We start from the raw sequence: 22,499 nt of genomic DNA, 5'->3' as shown, positions 1-22,499 counted from the left end.
CCAAAGACAGACTCAGATTCATGACTTAAGGAATGTGACCTTTAAAAAAAACACCTGCACCTGCCTCTTGCCCTTGTTACAACAGGAACCAAGATAAATACCAGCTTCCAAATTTCCTCTTACAAAATAACTGTGGTATTATTGTTCACGCTTTATTAAGCACCTTAAACGCTCTAAGAGAGTAACTCCTATACCCAAGACCCAGGGGTGCCCCTGGGCCGTCCACACGAGGAACATTCAGGACCATGACAATGTGAGTGGACGAAGTAAGAGGCGGACAGGTGGAGTGGGTGATGTTGGCCACCAGCAGGAGCGGTCAGACCAGTGTTCTACCACCAGTGTGTGTACCTTGGCTGAAAAATTTGCAGAACAAATCGCTTGAAGGACAAAAGGTTTCTAAATTTCTCCTTTTAAAAACTTAGTTGAAAATACCTCACATCTCCTCAAAGGACAGTTGGATGTTGCCAATTCTCATACAGAGAAAATTCTAATAATCATGGGCCAAAGTGGGAGACATTTTTTCCTTACATAAAAAGATAAGCAGGGCTTCCCTGGGGGCGCAGTGGTTGAGAGTCTGCCTGCCAATGCAGGGGACGCGGGTTCTTGCCCCGGTCCGGGAAGATCCCACGTGCCGTGGAGTGGCTAGGCCCATGAGCCATGGTTGCTGAGCCTGTGCGTCCGGAGCCTGTGCTCCGTAACGGGAGAGGCCACAACGGTGAGAGGCCCGCGTACTGCAAAAAAAAAAAAAAAAAAAAAAAGATAAGCAGACTTACCTGGTGGTGCAGTGGTTAAGAATCCACCTGCCAATGCAGGGGCCATGGGTTTGAGCCCTGGTCCAGGAGCATCCCACATACCATGGAGCAACTATGCCCGTGCACCACAACTATTGAGCCTGGGGTCTAGAGCCCACGAGCCACAACTACTGACCCATGTGCCACAACTACTGAAGTCCACATGCCTACAGCCCATGTTCCAAAGCAAGAGAAGTCACTAAAATAAGAAGCCCGCGCACCGTAACGAAGAGTGCCTCCACTCAGGGCAGACAGCAGAAGGAAGAAGAACTACAATCCTGCAGCCTGTGGAACAAAAACCACATTCACAGAAAGATAGACAAGATGAAAAGGCAGAGGGGTATGTACCAGATGAAGGAACAAGATAAAACCCCAGAAAAAAAACTAAATGAAGTGGAGATAGGAAACCTTCCAGAAAAAGAATTCAGAATAATGATAGTGAAGATGATCCAGGACTTTGGGAAAAAAATGGCGGCAAAGATTGAGAAGATGCAAGAAATGTTTAACAAAGATCTAGAAGAATTAAAGAACAAACAAACAGAGATGAACAACACAAAAACTGAAATGAAAAATACACTAGAAGTAATCAATAGCAGAAGAACTGAGGCAGAAGAACGGATAAGTGACCTGGAAGACAGAATGGTGGAATTCACTGCTGTGGCACAGAATAAAGAAAAAAGAATGAACAGAAATGAAGACAGCCTAAAAGACCTCTGGGACAGCATTAAACACAACAATATTTGCATTATAGGAGTCCCAGAAGGAGAAGAGACAGAGAAAGGACCCGAGAAAATATTTGAAGAGATTATACTTGAAAAGTTCCCTAACATGGCAAAGGAAATAGCCACACAAGTCCAGGAAGTGCAGAGAGTCCCATACAGGATAAACCCAAGGAGAAACACACCGAGACACATAGTAATCAAACTGGCAAAAATTAAAGACAAAGAAAAATTATTGAAAGCAGCAAGGGAAAAATGACAACATACAAGGGAACTCCCATAAGGTTAACAGCTGATTTCTCAGCAGAAACTCTACAAGCCAGAAGGGAGTGGCATGATATACTTAAAGAGATGAAAGGGAAGAACGTACAACCAAGATTACCCTACCCAGCAAGGATCTCATTCAGATTCGATGGAGAAATCAAAAGCTTTGCAGACAAGCAAAAGCTAAGAGAATTCAGCACCACCAAACCAGCTGTACAACAAATGCTAAAGGAACTTCTCTAAGTGGGAAACACAAGAGAAGAAAAGGACCTACAGAAACAAACCCAAAACAATTAAGAAAAGGGTAATAGGAACATATATATCGATACTTACCTTAAATGTGAATGGATTAAATGCTCCAAACAAATGACAGAGGCTCGCTGAATGGATACAAAAACAAGACCCATATATATGCTGTCTACAAGAGACGCACTTCAGACCTAGGGACACATTCAGACTGAAAGTGAGGGGATGGAAAAAGATATTCCATGCAAATGGTAATCAAAAGAAAGCTGGAGTAGCAATACTCATATCAGATAAAATAGACTTTAAAATAAAGAATGTTACAAGAGACAAAGAAAGACACTACATAATGATCAAGGGATCAACCCAAGAAGGAGATATAACAATTATAAATATATATGCACCCAACATAGGAGCACCTCAGTACATAAGGCAACTGCTAACAGCTATAAAAGAGGAAATCGACAGTAACACAATACTACTGGGGGACTTTCACAGCTCACTTACACCAATGGACAGATCATCCAAACAGAAAATTAATAAGGAAAGACAAGCTTTAAATGACACAATAGACCAGATAGATTTAATTGATATTTATAGGACATTCCATCCAAAAACAGCAGATTATACTTTCTTCTCAAGTGTGCACGGAACATTCTCGAGGATAGATCACATCTTGGGTCACAAGTCAAGCCTCGGTAAACTTAAGAAAATTGAAATCATGTCAAGTATCTTTTCTGACCACAACGCTATGAGATTAGAAATCAATTACAGGGAAAAAAACGTAAAAAACACAAACACATGGAGGCTAAATAATGTTACTAAATAACCAAGAGATCACTGAAGAAATCAAAGAGGAAATAAAAAAATACCTAGAGACAAATGATAATGAAAAGATGACAATCCAAAACCTATGGGATACAGCAAAAGCAGTTCTAAGAGGGAAGTTTACAGCTATACAATCCTACCTCAAGAAACAAGAAAAATCTCAAATAAACAATCTAACCTTACACTTAAAGGAACTAGAGAAAGAAGAACAAACAAAACCTAAAGTTAGCAGAAGGAAAGAAATAATAAAGATCAGAGCAGAAATAAATGAAATAGAAACAAAGAAAACAATAGCAAAGTCAATAAAAGTAAAAGCTGGTTCTTTGAGAAGATAAACCATTAGCCAGAATCATCAAGAAAAAGAGGGAGAGGACTCAAATCAATAAAATTAGAAATGAAAAAGGAGAAGTTTCAACAGACACAGTAGAAATACAAAGCATCCTAAGAGACTACTAGAAGCAACTCTATGCCTATAAAATGAACAACCTGGAAGAAATGGGCAAATTCTTCGAAGGGTATAACTTTCCAAGACTGAACCAAGAAGAAATAGAAAATATGAACAGACCAAACACAAGTAATGAAATTGAAAGTGTGATTAAAAATCTTCCAACAAACAAAAGTCCAGGACCAGATAGCTTCACAGGTGAAGTCCATCAAACGTTTAGAGGAGAGCTAACACCCATCCTTCTCAAACTCTTCCAAAAGATTGCAGAGGAAGGAACACTCCCAAACTAATTCTGTGAGGTACCAAAACCAGACAAATGTACTACAAAAAAAGAAAATTACAGACCAAAATCACTGATACTATAGATGCAAAAATCCTCAACAAAATACTAGCAAACAGAATCCAACAACGCATTAAAATGATCATACACCATGATCAAGTGGGATTTATCCCAGGGATGCAAGGATTCTTCAATATACGCAAATCAATCAATGTGATACACCACAGTAACAAATTGAAAAATAAAAACCATATGTTCAACTCAATAGATGCAGAAAAACTTTTGACAAAATTCAACACCCATTTCTGATAAAAACTCTCCAGAAAGTGGGCATAGAGGGACCCTACCTCAACATAATAAAGGCCATATATGACAAACCCACAGCAAACATCATTCTCAATGGTGAAAACTTGAAAGCATTTCCTCTAAGATCAGGAACAAGACAAGGATGTCCACTCTCGCCACTATTATTCAACATAGTTTTGGAAGTCCTAGCCACAGCAATCAGAGAAGAAAAAGAAATAAAAGGAATACACATTGGAAAAGAAGAATTAAAACTGTCACTGTTTGCAGATGACATGATACTATACATAGAGAATCCTAAAGATGCCACCAGAAAACTACTAGAGTTAATCAATGAATTTGCTAAATTTGCAGGATACAAACTTAATGCACAGAAATCTCTTGCATTCCTATACACTAATGACGAAAATTCTGAAAGAGAAATTAAGAAAACACTCCCATTTACCACTGCAACAAAAAGAATAAAATACCTAGGAATAAACCTACCTAGGGAGACAAAAGACCTATATGCAGAAAACTATAAGACACTGTTGAAAGAAATTAAAGATGATACCAACAGATGGAGAGATATAGCATGTTCTTGGATTGGAAGAATCAATATTGTGAAAATGACTATACTACCCAAAGCAATCTACAGATTCAATGCAATCCCTATCAAATAACCAAAGGCATTTTTTACAGAACTAGAACAAAAAATCTTTAAATTTGTATGGAGACACAAAAGACCCCGAACAGCCAAAGCAGTCTTGAGGGAAGAAAACGGAGCTGGAGGAATCAGACTCCCTGACTTCAGACTATACTACAAAGCCAGAGTAATCAAGACAATATGGTACCGGCACAAAAACAGAAATATAGATCAATGGAACAGGATGGAAAGCCTAGAGATAAACCCACACACATATGGTCAACTAATCTATGACACAGGAGGCAAGGATATACAATGGAGAAAAGACAGCCTCTTCAATAAGTGGTGCTGGGAAGACTGGACAGTTACTTGTAAAAGACTGAAATTAGAACACTCCCTAACACCACACACAAAAATAAACTCAAAATGGATTAAAGACATAAATGTAAGACCAGATACTGTAAAACTCTTAGAGGAAAACATAGGAAGAACACTCTATGACATAAATCACAGCAAGATCTTTTTTGACCCACCTCCTAGAGTAATGGAAATAAGAACAAAAATAAACAAATGGGACCTAATGAAACTTCAAAGCTTTTGCACAGCAAAGGAAACCATAAACAAGACCAAAAGACAACCCTCAGAATGGGAGAAAATATTTGCAAATGAATCAATGGACATAGGATTAATCTCCAAAATATATAAACAGCTCATGCAGCTCAATATTAAAAAAACAAACCACCCAATCCAAAAATGGGCAGAAGACCTAAATAGACATTTCTCCAAAGAAGACATACAGATGGCCAAGAGGCACATGAAAAGCTGTTCAACATCACTAATTATTAAGGAAATGCAAATCAAAACTACAATGAGGTATCACCTCACACCAGTTAGAATGGGCTTCATCAGAAAATCTACAAACAACAAATGCTGGAGAGGCTGTGGAGAAAAGGGAACCCTCTTGCACTGTTGGTGGGAATGTAAACTGATACAGCCACTATGGAGAACAGTATGGAGGTTCCTTAAAAAACTACAAATAGAATTACCATATGACCCAGCAATCCCACTACTGGGCATATACCCAGAGAAAACCATAATTCAAAAAGACACATGCACCCCAGTGTTCATTGCAGCACTATTTACAATAGCCAGGTCATGGAAGCAATCTAAATGCCCATCGACAGATGAATGGATAAAGAAGAGGTGGTACATATATACAATGGAATATTACTCAGCCACAAAAAGGAACGAAATTGGGTCATTTGCAGAGACGTGGATGAATCTAGAGACTGTCATACAGAGTGAAGTAAGCCAGAAAGAGAAAAACAAATATTGCATATTAATGCATATATGTGGAATCTAGGAAAATGGTACAGATGAACCCGTATGCAGGGCAGAAATTGAGACACAGATGTAGAGAACAAATGTATGGAAACCAAGGGGGGGGGGAAAGCAGCAGGGGTGGTGGTGGTGGTGGTGAGATGAATTGGGAGATTGGGATTGACATGTATACCCTGATGTGTATAAAATGGATGACTAATAAGAACCTGCTGTATAAAAAAATAAATAAAAGAAAATTTTAAAAAAAGAGTAGCCCCTGCTCACCACAACTAGAGAAAGCCCACACGCAGCAATGAAGACCCAGCACAGCCAATAAATAAATAAATAAATAAATAATATAAATAAATTTAACAACAACAAAAAAGGTAAGCAATGCCCTCCAGGAAATCTTTTTGGGGATCAGGAGCCTCAGAGAAAGCTGCCCATCAGATTGTCCAGTATCTTTCACATTTCAAATGGACACAAATGAACTAAGCCAATCACAAAAGTACAGGCGTTGAATGATGCTTCTTATATGAGGTTCCTAGAGCAGTCAAATTCATGGAGACAGAAACTATTGTAGAATGGCGATCGCTAGCGGCTGGAGAGGAGGGAAGGGGAGTTTTTTTGTGTTTGTTTGTTTGTTTTAATGGGTATGAAGTTTTCGTTCTAGAGGATGAAAAAAGTTCTGGAGATGGATGGATGGTAGTGGTGGATGCACAACTATCTGAATATACTTAATGCCACTGAACTGTATACTGAAAATGGTAAATTTTATGTGATGTATATTTTAACAAAAAAACCCAGTCCTATAAACACACACGCGCAACTCACACCCCACAACTCTACCGCATACTGTTTCCTCACCCTGAACCACAGCCATTAATACCTAAGACCTTTCTTATTTTGAATGACTCCTTGCATTGGTTGCAAAGCAGAAGGCAGAGAAACAAGCATCTCGGGAAGCAGCCGGGCCCTGGAACACCCCACCCTTCCAGCGGCCGCCCTGAGGGCGGGACTTCACTGGATTGGCCGAGGACAAGCCCCTCCCTACCTCATTTGAAAGTGACGGTCAAGATCGCAGCGCTGCAGGACCTGCGCGCAGTGCTCTGTGAACGGGCAGGTCACCAGCAGCTTGTTGAGGAGCTTGTTGACCAGGATGCTCGATTTCTTGCAGTGCTGCAGGATCACAGGCTTGCGATCCACAGGGCAGAAGTCCTTTTCCACCAGGAAGTTGGTGAGGCAGGGTGTGCAGTAGGTGTGTCCGCAGGGAGTGTCCAGAGGGTCCAGCAGAGCTTGCAGGCAGATGTGGCAAATGAGGTCATCGTCCACTTCTTCCGTGTAGGTGTAGAAGTGGTTTTCCTCAGGGGTGTGGGCTTGGCCGCACACCACACAGCGGGGGGCAGGGATGGCATCTGGGTCCTCAGCAGGGTCCAGCTGGTTCATGGTTGACTGGGAGGGGGCAGGGCAGTGTGACAGGAAACCGACCAAGGAAAACGATGTATCCTCCGGAGAGAATCAAGATCTTCTAGGAGCCATCCACAAACCTAAAAGAGAACAAGACTGCTTATCTTGGTTATAGATGGGAGGCAGTGCTGCCAGGGGACAGAGCTGGGCCGTGACTCAGAAGGCCAGGGCTGAGTGCCCACTCAGGTGACTGACATGACCTGCGGCCAGCAGCCTTGCCTCCTTATGCCTCAGCTTAACCACCTATCCCAGCAGGAATAATATTTCCCTTTAATGTCCTCATGTTGGTGTCGTGAAAATTATTGGGGTAAGATCTGGGAAATGCCCAGAAATACACCCTATGAAATGTAATTTGTTAACAAAATAGCCCAGTGATTTATAAAACTCTCTGTCAGAGCAGGACAAGAAGAAAACCAGTTAACGCTGATGGCTTTCTCGTATCTGTCTTCCTTACCGTTCTCCGAAACTCAGAAAATATAGGACCTCAGAGTCTTCAGCTAAATCATCTGAGAAGAAATGAGAGCTCTTTGGGCAGTCGTATTTTTACGATGACAAAAGCATTGCTTTCTTCTGTATGCGTTTCATTTACTCAGTCATGTAGTGGTAAAGTGGGTCCTGGAGCCATACTGCCTGGGCCAATCCCACCACCACTGTGCGCCAATGATTTAAGCCTCTGTTTCCATGTCTGTAAAGTGGGGACAGACTACCTCAGAGGGTTGTTGTGAGGATTAAATGAGATATGAGGCATAAAGGTCTTAGAATTATGCCTGGAATATAGTAAGTGTCCAATAAATATGAACTATTCTTACATGTATTTGTTACTGAAGTCCTTCTGTCTCCAGTCTAGCTCAGTTGGCCTGGAAACTGAAAGCTATAGTTCCTCTAAGGGGTCTTTTTGCTTTGTTCTCATAGTTGTCTTTCATTCAATTATATATATATATTTTCAAACTAGCAGAATACTATCACACTATGTATTTTCCTTTAGTATCAGAGTTTAAAATGGAGTTTTCAACATGCCTGATTAACATCTAGGAAGTCTCCTGATCAGTCAATAAACATATTTTTTGGCCTTCAGTCATTTTTATTAATGAGCTGCAGTAATGTGAGATGAATAACAATGATAATCATAAACATCTCTGTTTTCAAAAAACATTTTTTGAGCGCCAACCTTGAGCTAGGTAATGAGTTGCCTATGGGGGAGACTTTCAAGAGAGCTTTAAAGGACATGCCTGCCCTCATGGAGTCCCCAGTCCGGAGGAGGTGGACATGAACACAGTAATGAGAAGCCTGGGTAAGCAGTGCAAACAGAGGTCAGCGCTAGGGGACTCTGGGTCAACGCTCATGACAACAAAGAATCCTGCAATACCCCAGCCCCCAACTCAACTTTCTTCTTTTCTGAAAGTAAATAAAATAACTTTAAGCTTTCCACAGGAACATAAGGACACATGAATAACCTAACAGGAAACTAGCCACGTTTGGAAACAGCACAGCAGTCATTAACTGCCTTGCAGTTTTTTTTTTTCTTTTCAAATAAAGTCCGAGGTTGTTTGTACAAACATAGCCTTATCTCAAAAAGAAAATACATTGACTTCAACCTTTCACTGAGTCAGCTTCGTGTTTACATTTCTGTACTGCAGTAATATGGCTTGAAGAACGCTCTGGTCAAGAGGTAGAAGTAAAGTACCCTGAATGTGAAACATTTAGAAATCATAGCATTTTATTTAGCATCAAAAGAGACCACAGGCAGCTAAGGTAGAGGGTGCAGGAGGGGGTGAAGTTGTTTCTAGTCAAATTTCATGGAAACCTACACAGCTGCTCTTTGTCGTCAAGGCTGATAGAAGGTACTGGAACCACACAGGAAATGCTTTAAGTGGCATGAAAAACGGTTGAAAAATAAACATGAAAATGGAAATGGCCACCCAAACGTTATCATCTGCTATAGGAAAAGATGTTCACATATTTTGAACTAAAGCTCTAGATATTTAGACCTGGAAGAGTTGGGTCACATACTCCCACGTGTTCTTTCTTGTTGTGCAGTACTGGAGACTGCTAGGAATGCAGGTGATAGCTCTGGTTGGACAGGTGGAAAAACAACGTCACATTTCTAGGCCATTCCCTTGTTGGTGAAAAGGTGGAGTTGGACCAGAGTTTTGGTTTTCACTCTGCTCTGGAAGGGGTGTCAGTTGCCTCAGGGTCTTCCAGGGAAGGGAAGGGGGATGGTGGGCTGTGTCCACTTTTCCACTCCACCCAGGCCCAGCTCCACTTTCATTTCACACATTAGATTCCTCATAATATTTGGTTCAAAGCACCGTGGCTTAAGTTAAAAAAAAAAAAAAGGCAAACCATCAGACTAGATACTATGAAATCCCTTTCAGAAATAGCGTTCTATGTATCTGTTCTAATAAAGTGGAGGTGTTTTATTTTGGGGTGGTTGGCTTTTGGGAAAATCTTTTTTTTTTCTTTATAACAGCTTTTTGAGTATGCCAGGCACCATGTGCCAAGCACTATGCTGGGGCCTTATATATATTATGTTATTTAATCCTTACAAATCCCCAGGGATTTTGTTTTGTTTTTAATTTAACAGATGAGGAAACTGAGGTGCAGTAGGTAAGTAACTTGTCAGTTGCACAAAAAAAGAAACAAACCAGCAAGGGCTCCTGACTCCTTACTGCTCTTCATCATTTTGCCACTTTTCTCCCAGCATCTTTTTTTGATTATGATCAGTGAGAATCCCAAAATGTAACTCACTAAATAAAAGAGCCCCAGGAAATTAGAAGGTGAAAAATCTCTTTAGGCCACATCGCAGATGGGTTTTCCCAACATCTCTGAATAAAAAGATTCTTTGACTTTACTGAGTGTTAAAATGCCTGACACGGGATGAGTGAATTGGGGCGAGCAAAAACGGCAGGTTTTAGCTCCAACGCTCATTTGTTTTTGTTTGCTTTCTTTTTTATCTGAGACCAATTTGAAGTCCCTAGCAATCGGCCCTATGAGAAAACCAGATTCTTCACATAATATTCATGTAAACACTGCTGTATATATTTTTCAACTTCGCTTTAGACTAAATAAAGCCTATATGAATAGACACAGATTAAAAGAGCACTGGCTGACAAACAGTTTGGGCTCTAAAGAAAGAACTAGGTAGACTTTAAAAAAATATGATTCGTATAATTTACCTGACGTTTCTTATTTCCAGTTTACATCTTATAAGCGTGGATGATGTATCATGTTTTGAGACATATATGTGCCTTGCTGATGAACTGAGAGGAAATTATCAAAAATCATTAAGGCTTAAAAGGTAAACTCTTTTCTCCCCTAAAAGTGAGCGAGAGGGCCTATCCATCCGCATCAGTCAGTGTGTCAGCTGTCAGCACCCTGATCCTGGCTGGGGTAAGGCACGGGAGCCGCAGGGTGGCTTTTTTGCAGTTTGGAGTGAAAAAGAGCAGGAAGTAGATTGCCTCCTTGGGTGTGTGGTTTGGGGTGGAACTCTTATTCTGCCTTGATACAACGCTCTTGTGACTCAGGAACCATTTTTTCCTCCTTCTCCTCTTATGTGGGGGTGGAAGAGACACCCGAGGGGACTTTTACAGAGATGTGTAGTCCACCAATGTCACGCCAGGAAGTATCAGGGAAAATAACAAAATCTCCATTTCTGTTTGTCCTTAATCCCTGCTTCCTTTCCCACTGGTTTATCTTGCCTGAAATCTGTCCAGAACTTTTCCTACCTAACTTTCAAATTCTAAACGTTTGCGGCTTGTCAACAAAGATACATTTCATAGCAAACGTGAATCAGCACCGTCCTCGGCCAGGAGGGTCGTTAGAGGTCATAGGTGCACTGTCGCCTGTGCTGGAAAATTCAATAGACTGAAGGCTTAATAGCCTTAAGAACAGGCTTCAGGAGGGAGATGAAGAGGTATAAACTTCCAGCTACAAAATGAAGGCGTCAGGGGGTGAAATAATATAGTCAATAATAACGTGTAGGATCTTCATATGGTGACATATCATAACTAGATTATCGTGGTGAACATCTTGTAATGTCTAGAAATCTCAAGTCACTATGCAGTGTACCAGGAACTAACATGGTGCTGTAGGTCAATCATACTTCAACAAACGAACAAACTCAGAGAAAAAGAGATCAGATTTATGGTTACCAGAGTCGGGGGAAGGGGGTTGGGTCAAGGTGGTCAAAAGATACCAATTTCCAGTTATAGGATAAATAAGCACTAGGGATGTAATGTACAACGTGATTAATAAAGTCAACACTGCCATACGTTACATATTAAAGAGAGTAAATCCTAAGAATTCTCATCACAAGGAAAACAATTTTTTCCTTTATTTTATATCTATATGAGATGATGAATGTTCACTAAACTTACTGTGGTAATCATTTCATGACGTATGTATGTCAAATTATAATGCTGTATACTTTATACAGAACTGTACGTCAATTATATCTCAATAAAACTGGATGATAAAAAAGCACACACACAAAAGAACAGCCTTTGGGATATGGCCTATCTGGAAGTAGAAAAAAATTTGTATGAGATAACCTATCAGAACAATGGGGTCCCTGGTGGCTATTGTCCCACTAAGGTTCCTTTAAATGCACACTGCCTTTATAGAAAATGGTTATCTGATGTAGTCAGAATAATCCATGTACTCCACTTTGGAAAGGTGCTATAAACACGTCATCTGGCATGCTGCACTGACAATTTCACATTTTCCTTCTACTGAAAGGTCAAGACATGACTCTAAAGCATCTCTTGAATAGTTGCGTGAGTCACGTGCGCTATTCAAACAATAGTAACGGGACCTCATACTATTAAAAAGAATGTATCCTTGTAGTCAAATGGCAGCGTGTCTCGCGTTGGTACTTTACCCTTGACAAACACGAATCATGGTAGCCAGAAACTTTTTGGGTTGAAAGGGAGCCTCGAGAGATGGTCCTTAGATGAAATAGGCCTTTATTACTTTATAAAATAGATCATTCTTCCTTTGGATACCTCTAATCTCCTAGGGAGGGAAAGTCCATATATTGACCAAAAATTTGCCTCCCTGGAACTCACCCACCCCCTCATGGGTGCCATTTAGAATATGTCTAATTCCTTAAATCCCTCAATTATAGGAAGACAGCCCCCAAGCCCTCCCCTAGGTTCAGTAGCCTTAGATGCATCTGACATTCCTTCAGGATTCCTTCAGACTCCAAGAGGCTGACCACACCCTTCTGCAAGCTCCCAACTTAACAGTGTCCTCCCTACAATGTACGGATAGCAACCGGGACAGAATGAAGCGGGAATTAACCAACTGCTCCCACAGCCAAAGACTGCATCTGTTTTCTTGGTGGCAATACACGCCCTGGCTGTTGCTGCCGTCCCCTCGGGGCTGAGCACAGGACACTGCCCTGAGGCCTGAAGGAATCTATTAGCAATTCTTGGCCACAGAGGGAAAAAAAAATGAAGGGTAATCAAGTAGAGAAGTAAATACTTTTAAAAGCAAAAGCAAGGGCTAGGAACAGTTTAGAAAATGCAAAGATATTTAGTGGCATTAGTTAGATTGATATAAACAGCATAAAGTCCTTAATGGCTAAACAGTTCCAGTATTAGAATTCTCAGCGTATCATCTGATCTGAAGAACGGATGGTATTTGGGGAATTAGGAGCTCTCCCATTTGTCTGTAAGCATTCCTTTATTTTGACAAACCTTGTTGTCCTAAAATATCCTGACATATGTAACACAAAAGAAATGGAAATCATTGAAAGAAATGGTAAATCCGAGATAATTTTTCCTATGCAGAGCATAAACATTGACGAGCTTTCACTGAAATTCACTAATAAATGAAAAAATTAAAATAGTGGCAGGCCAAGGGCAGCTGACGGTGGGGTGGGCGATGGGATAAACTAGAAATCCTGAAGCTCCAGATGCTCTTTGAGAAGGAAAGTGTGTGAGGAGCCTCATTAGTCAGGCACCTTGGACCATTAGCGTTCTCCCCTTATCTGTCAGAAAGCCTTGCTTCTGGAAAATTCCTACTTAGCCTATGACAAACAGTGTCAGAAAAAATCCACTGAAGACATTCCTAAATAACAGATACTTTTATCCCATCAGCACTATGTGGTCCGTGTTGCAGCCTAAGGCAAAAGGAAATGTGAGTACTGATATACATGTTTTTGTGTATTTTTTTAATGGTTAATTTTTCCCCAGATCACTAAGACAGTTGAAAAAATGTGGGAAACATGAAAAATATGTATATTAAATGTACAACGTTATTTTAAGTTTAAATATTTTACTTATACTAAAACCAAAATTTTTTCGCCATAGTTTCATTTTCCTGGCTTTAAAGGAAGCAAACCCATCAATACTATTTTCAAAATCTACCTCTTTGCCTGTCTGATTTTCAGTTGAGGAAATTGCCTTTTTTTTTTTTTTTTTTTTTTTACGCGGGTCTCTCACTGCCATGGCCTCTCCTGTTGCAGAGCACAGGCTCCGGACGCGCAGGCTCAGCGGCCATGGCTCACGGGCCCAGCCGCTCTGCGGCATGTGGGATCTTCCCGGACCGCGGCACGAACCCGCGTCCCCTGCATCGGCAGGCGGACTCTCAACCACTGCGCCACCAGGGAAGCCCGAAATTGCCATGTTTGACAAAGTGATAATCTTAAATAACCTTTAGCTAACTTGAGCTACCAATCCTTGTCTTTATTTAAATTCTGATCACCATGGATTTTTTTGCATTAATTTTGGTTTTTAAAAATAATACATTAAAATATTATCTATAGGGATTACTAGGTTTTTTTTGGTGCCCCCTTAAAATCTGCACCCTAAGGTGAGCGCCTCATTTGCCCCACCTACTCATGGCCCTGTCACTGTTATTTTTAGAGACTCAGGTAGAGAGAGTAGGGTGTTGAGGCTGTGGTTAGGACCCAGATCAGCTTCCAACACCTCCTGTGGGCCTCAATCTTTTCCTTGCACCTGCCCTGGTTCCCAGCCAGGTGCAACGGCAAAAGTGGAGAATTACAACCTTGTCACAGGTGTGCCACTAAATTTTAACCAAGGTCTAAATTGACTGCTCTGATTGTTATACTTGATAGAGGCACCAGGTGAGCCGTTTCCTGAAGGGCTCACGAGGCAAGAGGAAGAACTGGCTTCAAATGAGAGGAAGAAAGTGTAACCTACAGCCAGGTCCCCAAAATGATCACAAAACTATTGGATCCTGAAAGAGCTTTGTTCTGTGAGTGTATAAGAGAGCCCAGTCAAGTGATAGAAACCGTCCTCCAGAGCAAGGACACTCTGCGGCTACACAAACGGCATGAGACTCTGCCCTACTGTAGTCAGTGTGCTTCATAATTTTTGCTGACTTATTTAATGTTCCAAATCTTTGAATCCCTTCAACCAACCTTCATGTTTTACAGTGTGTCTCAAACATGTAAAGACTTAGAATCCCTTAGTCTTTCCCTTCAAGAAACTATGCTTGTGGGGTTGGGGGGGAGGGATAAACTAGGAGGTTGGAATTAACATATACACACTACTATATATAAAATAAATAACCAACAAGGATCTACTGTATAGCACAGGGAACTATATTTAATATTTTCTAATAACCTATAAGGGAAGAGAATCTGAAGAAGAATATCTATATTACTGAATCGCTGTGCTGTACACCTGAAACCAACACGATATTGTAAATCAACTATCCTTCAATTAAATTTTTTTTTTTAAATCCAAGATGAATTAGCCATTCAAACAAAACTGAGCTTAAGGTTTTCCTGTTGTTGATGGTACTTTAAAATCTGGATGAAGCTGCGCAGGGCAGAAAGGCTGCAGAGTTGGTTTGAAACTGGTCACTAAAGGCACACCTCCGTTCAGAGATCACAGTCACAGTCAGAAACACCATCTGGGACCATGAAGACCAGAAATACACCCACAGAGGAATAGGGTGGACTAGTGCCAATAAATTCTTCACACCAGTGGCCTCGTCTCTCTTTCTAAAATGATTATCTAGCAGGCATGTTTGTCTAACCACTGCTATAGCTCTGGCTTCAACTCTTAAATTAGATTATTGGGGGAAAGTAATTGCCAAAGTTAGGGCAAACACTATCTTCCTCTATTAAACAAAGTAAATTTACAGTTACATTTTAAATTATAGATAAATTTTGTGAGACTGGGAGATATCAAAGTGCCATCAGTTTTTTTATAAATACCAACTGGTGGCGCAGTGGTTGAGAGTCCGCCTGCCGATGCAGGGGACGCGGGTTCGTGCCCCGGTCCGGGAAGATCCCACGTGCCGCGGAGTGGCTGGGCCCGTGAGCCATGGCCTCTGAGCCTGCGCGTCCGGAGCCTGTGCTCCGCAGCGGGAGAGGCCACAACAGTGAGAGGCCCGCGTACCACAACAACAACAAAAAAACCAACAGTGAACTAAGGTGTATAAGAGGATGAAGAAATGCTCTGTGGGCTATTCCTTAGCTTATAGACACCTATGTAATAGGGAGAAATTAGTGCTTTAGTGACCTGAATAAAACTAGTCACACATGGGATAAAAACTGTCTTTGAACCAAGAGCCTAGGTTGGAAGTGGAGGCTGGGAAGGCAGGGGCGCCATATGCATTGCAGAGGACAGACAGAGGGAACAGAGGGAGGGCAGGTGCGTATGAGCTGCTGCAAAGGTCAAGGTGAGCTCTGCCCCTACTTAATATCTAAATCAGTGTTCTCGGAGAGAGTAAGCAATTCATTAACGCAGGCTGTGAATGACACTAGTCTGCATAGTGTTGCCAACACTAGAAAAGACAGAAAAAAAATATATAAATGGTCTTTAAAGAAGTTGAAATATGGTCAGGAAATGAAAGAACTGAACTAAAAGGAGACAATGTAATATATCCGGAGTCAATAACTGAGAACATAGATGTTCAGAAAGTGGGGAAAACAAGGGAAGTGTTAAGTGAGAAGAGTCCCGGGTGGCAAGCCAATTAGATGCAAGTTTTAGAAGTTATTGATGGACTTTCCCAAGCCCGAGGAGCTTTGCCTCTCTTGACAGATTTTACTGTCTTTCCCCCGGGGTGTCATGGCACCAAACTTGGGTTTGTTTGTTAAGAACTCTGGCCCAGAAGAGATATCCTTCCAGTTCCTGGTCTACCAACACGGTGAAATGGAGCAGACCCCCCGCCAATAACAAAAGTGAAAGTAGGGTATTTTGCATTGACCAAGGGCTCTGTTCATGCAGCTAGTTGCCATAGGGTCCTGGGCAGTACTGATGTCAGAGGAGAAGCACGGTAAAGAAGCAGGCTGGCCTTCTTCCACTGAAGGCTGAAACACATACTCGGGAAACGCTTATGGTTTTTTTAAACAGATAACCAAGCTTTAAGGAAGGAAGGACAAGGTGGAGGAAGGTATTTGAATTCTCAACATTTTTCTACTGTTTCAATTCTACAGGTGTTCACGTATCACCTATTACCTGCCTGACATGTGTCTGCATTTCTGTGGGAGTTCCCATAGCAAATCAACTTCATCCTCAATGAGTTTAAGTCTATTATGAAAATGGAGCTTACATATAGAAAAAAAAAAAAGTTAAAACACTGCAAGAGAATCCACAAGGAGTATGGTCCTCCAAAATTGAAGCCAGGGACGCAAGCGTGGAGGGAAAGGAGCAAGAGAGCAGCGTAGCCTGGCCCAGAAGAGTCAAGGAAAATTCATGGAACAGATGGTCCTCAGGGAGGATCATGAAAGATAAATGGGATTTGGGCAAGTGGGAAGAAATCCAGATGGAAGGAAGAACCTGAGCAAATTCCTCAATCAAGGAAGAGGAATCCACTCGCTGACGTCTGATGTTCCCACCTGATGATCTGTATTTGAGATTTTAAAATTATTTAGAAGTCACAGGATTTTGAGTTGGGTAATGACCTTAGATTCTCACCAAGTGCAAGAAGCCTCTTTACAACATCCCAGACGAAGGACCTATCAGCTTCTGTTTGAAACACCTCCAGTGATGGGGAGCTCATCAGTTTGCCAACAGCTGAATGCTTCCCTCTCGTTAGTATGACCTTTGGCTCTTGCTACGCCTTTCAGTGTAACATAGATCACATTCGTTCCCTCTAAGCATGACAGCCCCCCAAATTAAAGACAGCATTGTGGTTTCTCTCTTGTCTTTTTGTCTCTGGTTCTTCCAGTTGTCTTCCTGGGTAGTCCAGGTAGTGGTCAAGTGTCCACTCAGGATGCCCTCTAGTTTGTTAAGGTCCCTTTGAAAACACGGTTCCTAGAAGTGAAAACTTGTGGTTTGGGCTCAGGGTTCAGTGGAATAATCACTTCCTCAACCAGGATATTACTTGTCTATCAAAGTAACCTAAAATGACCTTTACTGATTTGCTTTTGTAGATAAATTACACTACTGACTAAAAAAATTCAGTAGGTCTTTAGAATATAAAACACTTAACTATTGTACTTTGAACATAGGAATTAAATAATGGTAGTGGTGAAGGCTGCCAATTCTAAGTCTCCTTGTTGGATTCTGCACAATATTTCAGCCTCTAAGTGGAGAAGGAATTTCTCTATAAGTAGTGGGAGGGGCCTATGTGAAGGAATGTCCCCCCAAAAGATATAGCCATATCCTAACCCCCAGAACTTGTGACTTTATTAGAAAAAGTCTTTGATGATGTAACTAAGTTAAAGATCTTGAAATGAGATCATCCTGGATTATCTGATTTATCCTAAATCCAATGACAAGTATCTTTTTAGGAGACAGAAGAAAAGACACAGATACAGAGGAGAGAGTGATGTGAAGACAGAGATAGAGACTGAAGGGATGCAGCCACAAGCCTGGAACACCTGGAGGCACCGGAAGCTGGAAGAGGCAAAGAAGGATTCTTTCCTGGAGCTTCCAGAGGAAGCAAGGCTCTGCCAACACCTTGATTTCAAACTTCTGGCCTCCAGAACTGTGAGAAAATAAATCTGTGCTGTTTTAAGAGGCCAAGTTTAATTCGTTACAGCAGCGATATGAAATGAATACAGGGTCTCTGTATTTCCAGGGGTATTCCCCAGGAATGGGGTACATATTCCGCAGGATCCTCTCCAACGCTTGTCTACACGGTTTAGGGTTTAGGGACAATATGCTGAGTGGCAGCCACTTAGATAGCTACATACTTAGGGATAGCAGTTCTGCCCTGGCATAAAAACCTAATAATTTTCTTTTAATCCATTGCTAAGTTAGAACACAGATGTCTTCAGAGATGACTGTTAAACCAAATTTGCTAGGGCCCCAAAGGGGAAAAAAAGACTACAGGTAGAATAGCTGAGTTTGTGTGTGTGCTGTGGAAGACATAATACAAGCATAATGATAATAATTAATGAGGCGTTTGAAAACACCAAATGACTCATGTATTAACATGAGTATGCAGAAGCCTAAGCACTCAGCATACTATTCAAACAGGCCATGCGACTGACCGAAGGAGTCACGAGCAACTTATGTAAATCATCTCAACAAATAGCAAGGACATATTTAGTCCTCACCATCATATGTGTGCTGTTGTCATGCTCTGCACCGAGAGGCTACTAAAGAAAATTCTTGGAGAGTTTCCACTCTGCTGTTGGTGAAGTCCTTTATGTCCTTGTGACGAATGCCTCAAACACAAGAAACGACTAAGAGTCATTGGAAAATAATGGTGGAATTTAAGTCCACACATTTCAAGTCACATATTAGTGATACTAAAAAAAAAAAAAGTCTCTGGTTGAATGGGACAGAACCTAACAGTGGCTCAATCTACCATGTCAAGGAGCATGGCCCCCTGGAACAGGGGGGAGAAGTTCTTCTAGAAAGACCGACACAGAAGGGCAGGGGTGAAGAGAACAGGAATAGAGCGATAAGCGCAGAAACCGCAAATCTCAAATTTGGAGGTCATCTCGTCTACCCTCTACCTGAATCCCAGGAATCCCTTCTCTCCTCTCCCTTTAGAATATAATATAAAATAAAACATAATGATTATTACTATTTAATGAGCAGCTCACTAAGTGCAAGATACTATGCTGGGTACTTTTCATGCATTTTCTCAGTTAATCTTTAGAATGATCCTATGAGATCAGTGATTATAGTCTTTATTTTACAGATGAGCGGTATATGCTGCTAAAGAAACACAAATCTACTTTGCACTCATTCATTCAGCAAACATGTACCAGGTACTAAATATACCAAAAAACAATCACCTTCAGTGACAGGGAACTCAGTGCCCTAAAAGGCAAACTACTGGATTTTTGGACAACTCGAATTTTTAGAAAGTTCTTCCTTATATTGATCTGAAATATATCCGTGGGTAACCAAGCAACAGGTCACTGTGGTGTCCTCATGTCCCTTAGAACAAAATAAGAGGGAAAGATGGATGTAAAAAGTTTATAGAGGACAACCAACATTTTCTGTTTTTGATTTCAGCTCAGTGCAGTCTTTGCGCTTTGCAATTTGTATGGCTTTCATGTAAACCTTTATTCTTTGGAGATAATAGATGGTTAAATCCTATTAACCCAGAAAGAGTGATGTAGTCTTCCTTCCAAACGGTTTTGAAAAGCCCTTGATACTATGGAGGCCCTGCCAGAGGACAATAAATTTGCCACCCACATAAAAGTGAGTCTATGTGTTGCCAGCACAGAAATATCAAGAATGGTTATGTCCCCCCAGGGAGTCCTCGGATACTGAGACAATGAGGAGGACACATTTCGGAGCATCTCTCATATGTCCCCTCTTGGTAGCATCTGACGAAAACGGCCTTTTAAGTAGTCAGAATCCTAGCAGACCCTATTTCTCCACTTTAAGTGAGGAATTCAAATCTAAAAAGGAGACACTGCAAGCCAGGAAGCCAGGAGTCACTGCTCCAGGAAAACCCACTGTTTGTTTACATCGCAGAATCCTACTGCCCACAGTTCTGCAAAGGTTCAGGCATTTCAACTGGCAGTTCCCCTCCCCTGGGAGTCCAAGATAAACAAGATAATCTTTGTTAATCAGGTTCTCCTTTTAAGCCTTTGGGGGCCTTTTGGGAAGTCTGTTTTGCTCAGAGAATCTTTGGTTCTCAAGTTACTATTGTTTCCATCATTATCATATCCAAACTGTAGCATGACCTTAGAAGTCTAGCTGTATCCAATATAATAACTGTTTCCTATAATAATATACGATTTAACATTTATTGAGTGCTTACTATATACCAGGCACTTTATATAAAACCATTTCAGTTATTCCTCGTGACAGCACCGGGTTTGGTAAGTATTCTGTTTTCCAGATGATGAAACTGAGACAAAGAGATATTAAATTGCTTCTTTAGTTTAGTAATTACATGGCGGGACTGGTTCTCTAACCCAGATCTGACTGATTTTACCCATGGTGCCTTCCTTTCAAGAAAATGATACTAGTAATAGCTGACATTGTGCCTGGGACTATTCTAAGCACTTTGTACCTTTCAACTCATTTCAAACTTCACAATAAGCCTATTTCACAGCTGAGGTAAAGTGAGGTTAAATAACCCATCCCAGGTCACAAGGCTAGTAGGCGGTGGAGCTGGGTTTTGAACCTAGGGAGTCTGGTGGCTGAAACCGGGCCACTCTTCTAAAGCAGTAGCACCATTCCACCTAGAATTCAATAAATAAGACTAATATTTCCTAGGGAGGAATTGCCCACTCCCCTGCAGTCAACCTGACCTACCCACCTAGGTGTGCAGCCCCTCCAGCTTCTGTTATGGGGCCCAGGGGCGTGTGAAGCACACCATGTTAGCATCCCTTTTGCGGGAAAAGGTAAACAAGGAAACTGATGGAAAGGGAGGTTGAGGTGCTTCTCCAGGTTCCCCTCAGCAAGCTAGCAGTCGGATCAAGGTTTTGAACCCTTGGTCTCAACCCACTAAGCCGTTACTTTGCTCTTGAATGGTGAATAGGTGCCTTATCTTTTCAGGATGGGGTGACACCTGGAGAAGGTCCCAGGGCCCTGGGAACATGCCTGCCCTCATGTCCCAGGTCATCAAAGGACACACGATAGTCCATTGGAATTATCATATCCAAAAGACCTACAAGTCCCCCTTCTTCAGTCCAGGGCAGGCTCCTCCTCCCAGCGACTTGGCCCTGCAGCTCACCAGGCTGTGGCCAAGGGTGTTTATCTGCAAGCCTGGAGGAGAACAAGCACCAGTCTGCCCTGCAGATAGCACAACTGAAGGCAGAGAGGTCTGCCTGCCAAGTCAGATTACAGCAAATGACAGCAGGACATTTCCCCCAAAGGTCTGCGAAGGACAACATTTTGTGGGACTGTTGTGGGATGAGAGCCTTGAGGAGGGAGAAGGAAGGAGTAACAGCGGCGGACAGCAGCTCCTAAACCCTGCCTGGGAGGTCGGTGGAGACCAATCGGCCTGGCCTGTTCAATTACACAGTTTAAGCATTTCCCTGCCTCCTGCCTGTTTCCTTTCTCTGCACTGTGCACATTGGTGTTAATTACTTACAATTAATAACCATAACAAGAACTATCAGGGCCCCTAACAATTGCAATCACATTAGACCTTTTATCTCGGTAAGGCCAGACTATCTCCTCCAAGCAACCCAGATAAATGCCTTAAAGAAGGATGTATATAGATGCTCCCTATATGTTACATCATGTACTTCTCAGGACCACTTTATATTGTAGGGATTATTAGCTCTTGTTTTACTGATGAAGAAACTGAGGCTCAGAGAAGTAATATAAGGAAGATGTGAATGAAAGAGACTATACATTTTGCAATCCAGCTTTTTGCCACTTAACCAAGGGATGGAGTTACTACAGGAAGGGAACCACTGTGGGTCTTTTCGTCCCTTTGGACAAAACTCATGTATACATTATCCAAGACACCAACTGCATTCTGGATCACTGTGAATTCCAGTCTCTGTAATTTTTTCCCTTTCTTATATCTGGGGGTGTAGGGACTTCCCTGGTGGTGCAGTGGTTAGGAATCTGCCTGCCCATGCAGGGGACACGGGTTCGAGCTCTGGCCTGGGAGGATCCCACATGCCGCGGAGCAACTAAGCCCGTGTGCCACAACTACTGAGCCCGCGTGCCACAACTACTGAAGCCAGTGCGCCTAGAGCCCGTGCTCTACAACAAGAGAAGAAACCGCAATGAGAAGCCCACACACTGCAAGGAAGAGTAGCCCCCGCTTGCCGCAACTAGAGAAAGCCCGCACGCAGCAACGAAGACCCAACACAGCCAAAAATAAATAAGTAAATAAATAAATTTATAGCTGTGGG

At 41.7% G+C, this 22,499-nt stretch overlaps 1 protein-coding gene across 1 annotated transcript in view; it reads right to left on the bottom strand.

The window, feature by feature from the left end:
- LNX1 (ligand of numb-protein X 1) overlaps window positions 1–22,499 on the bottom strand; it is a 152,646-nt gene that overhangs the window by 113,739 nt on the left and 16,408 nt on the right. Inside the window, exon 2 of the mRNA XM_060012521.1 lies at window positions 6,873–7,365. Within this exon, the coding sequence (XP_059868504.1) occupies window positions 6,873–7,264 (392 nt within the window). The 5' untranslated portion in view covers window positions 7,265–7,365. The remainder of the gene's footprint in view (window positions 1–6,872; window positions 7,366–22,499) is intronic.

This window comes from Delphinus delphis, chromosome 5, assembly GCF_949987515.2.
Source record: "Delphinus delphis chromosome 5, mDelDel1.2, whole genome shotgun sequence".
Classification (NCBI taxonomy): domain Eukaryota; kingdom Metazoa; phylum Chordata; class Mammalia; order Artiodactyla; family Delphinidae; genus Delphinus; species Delphinus delphis.
Note: the sequence above shows the minus strand (reverse complement) of the source record. Positions and strands in the feature narration are given on the sequence as shown.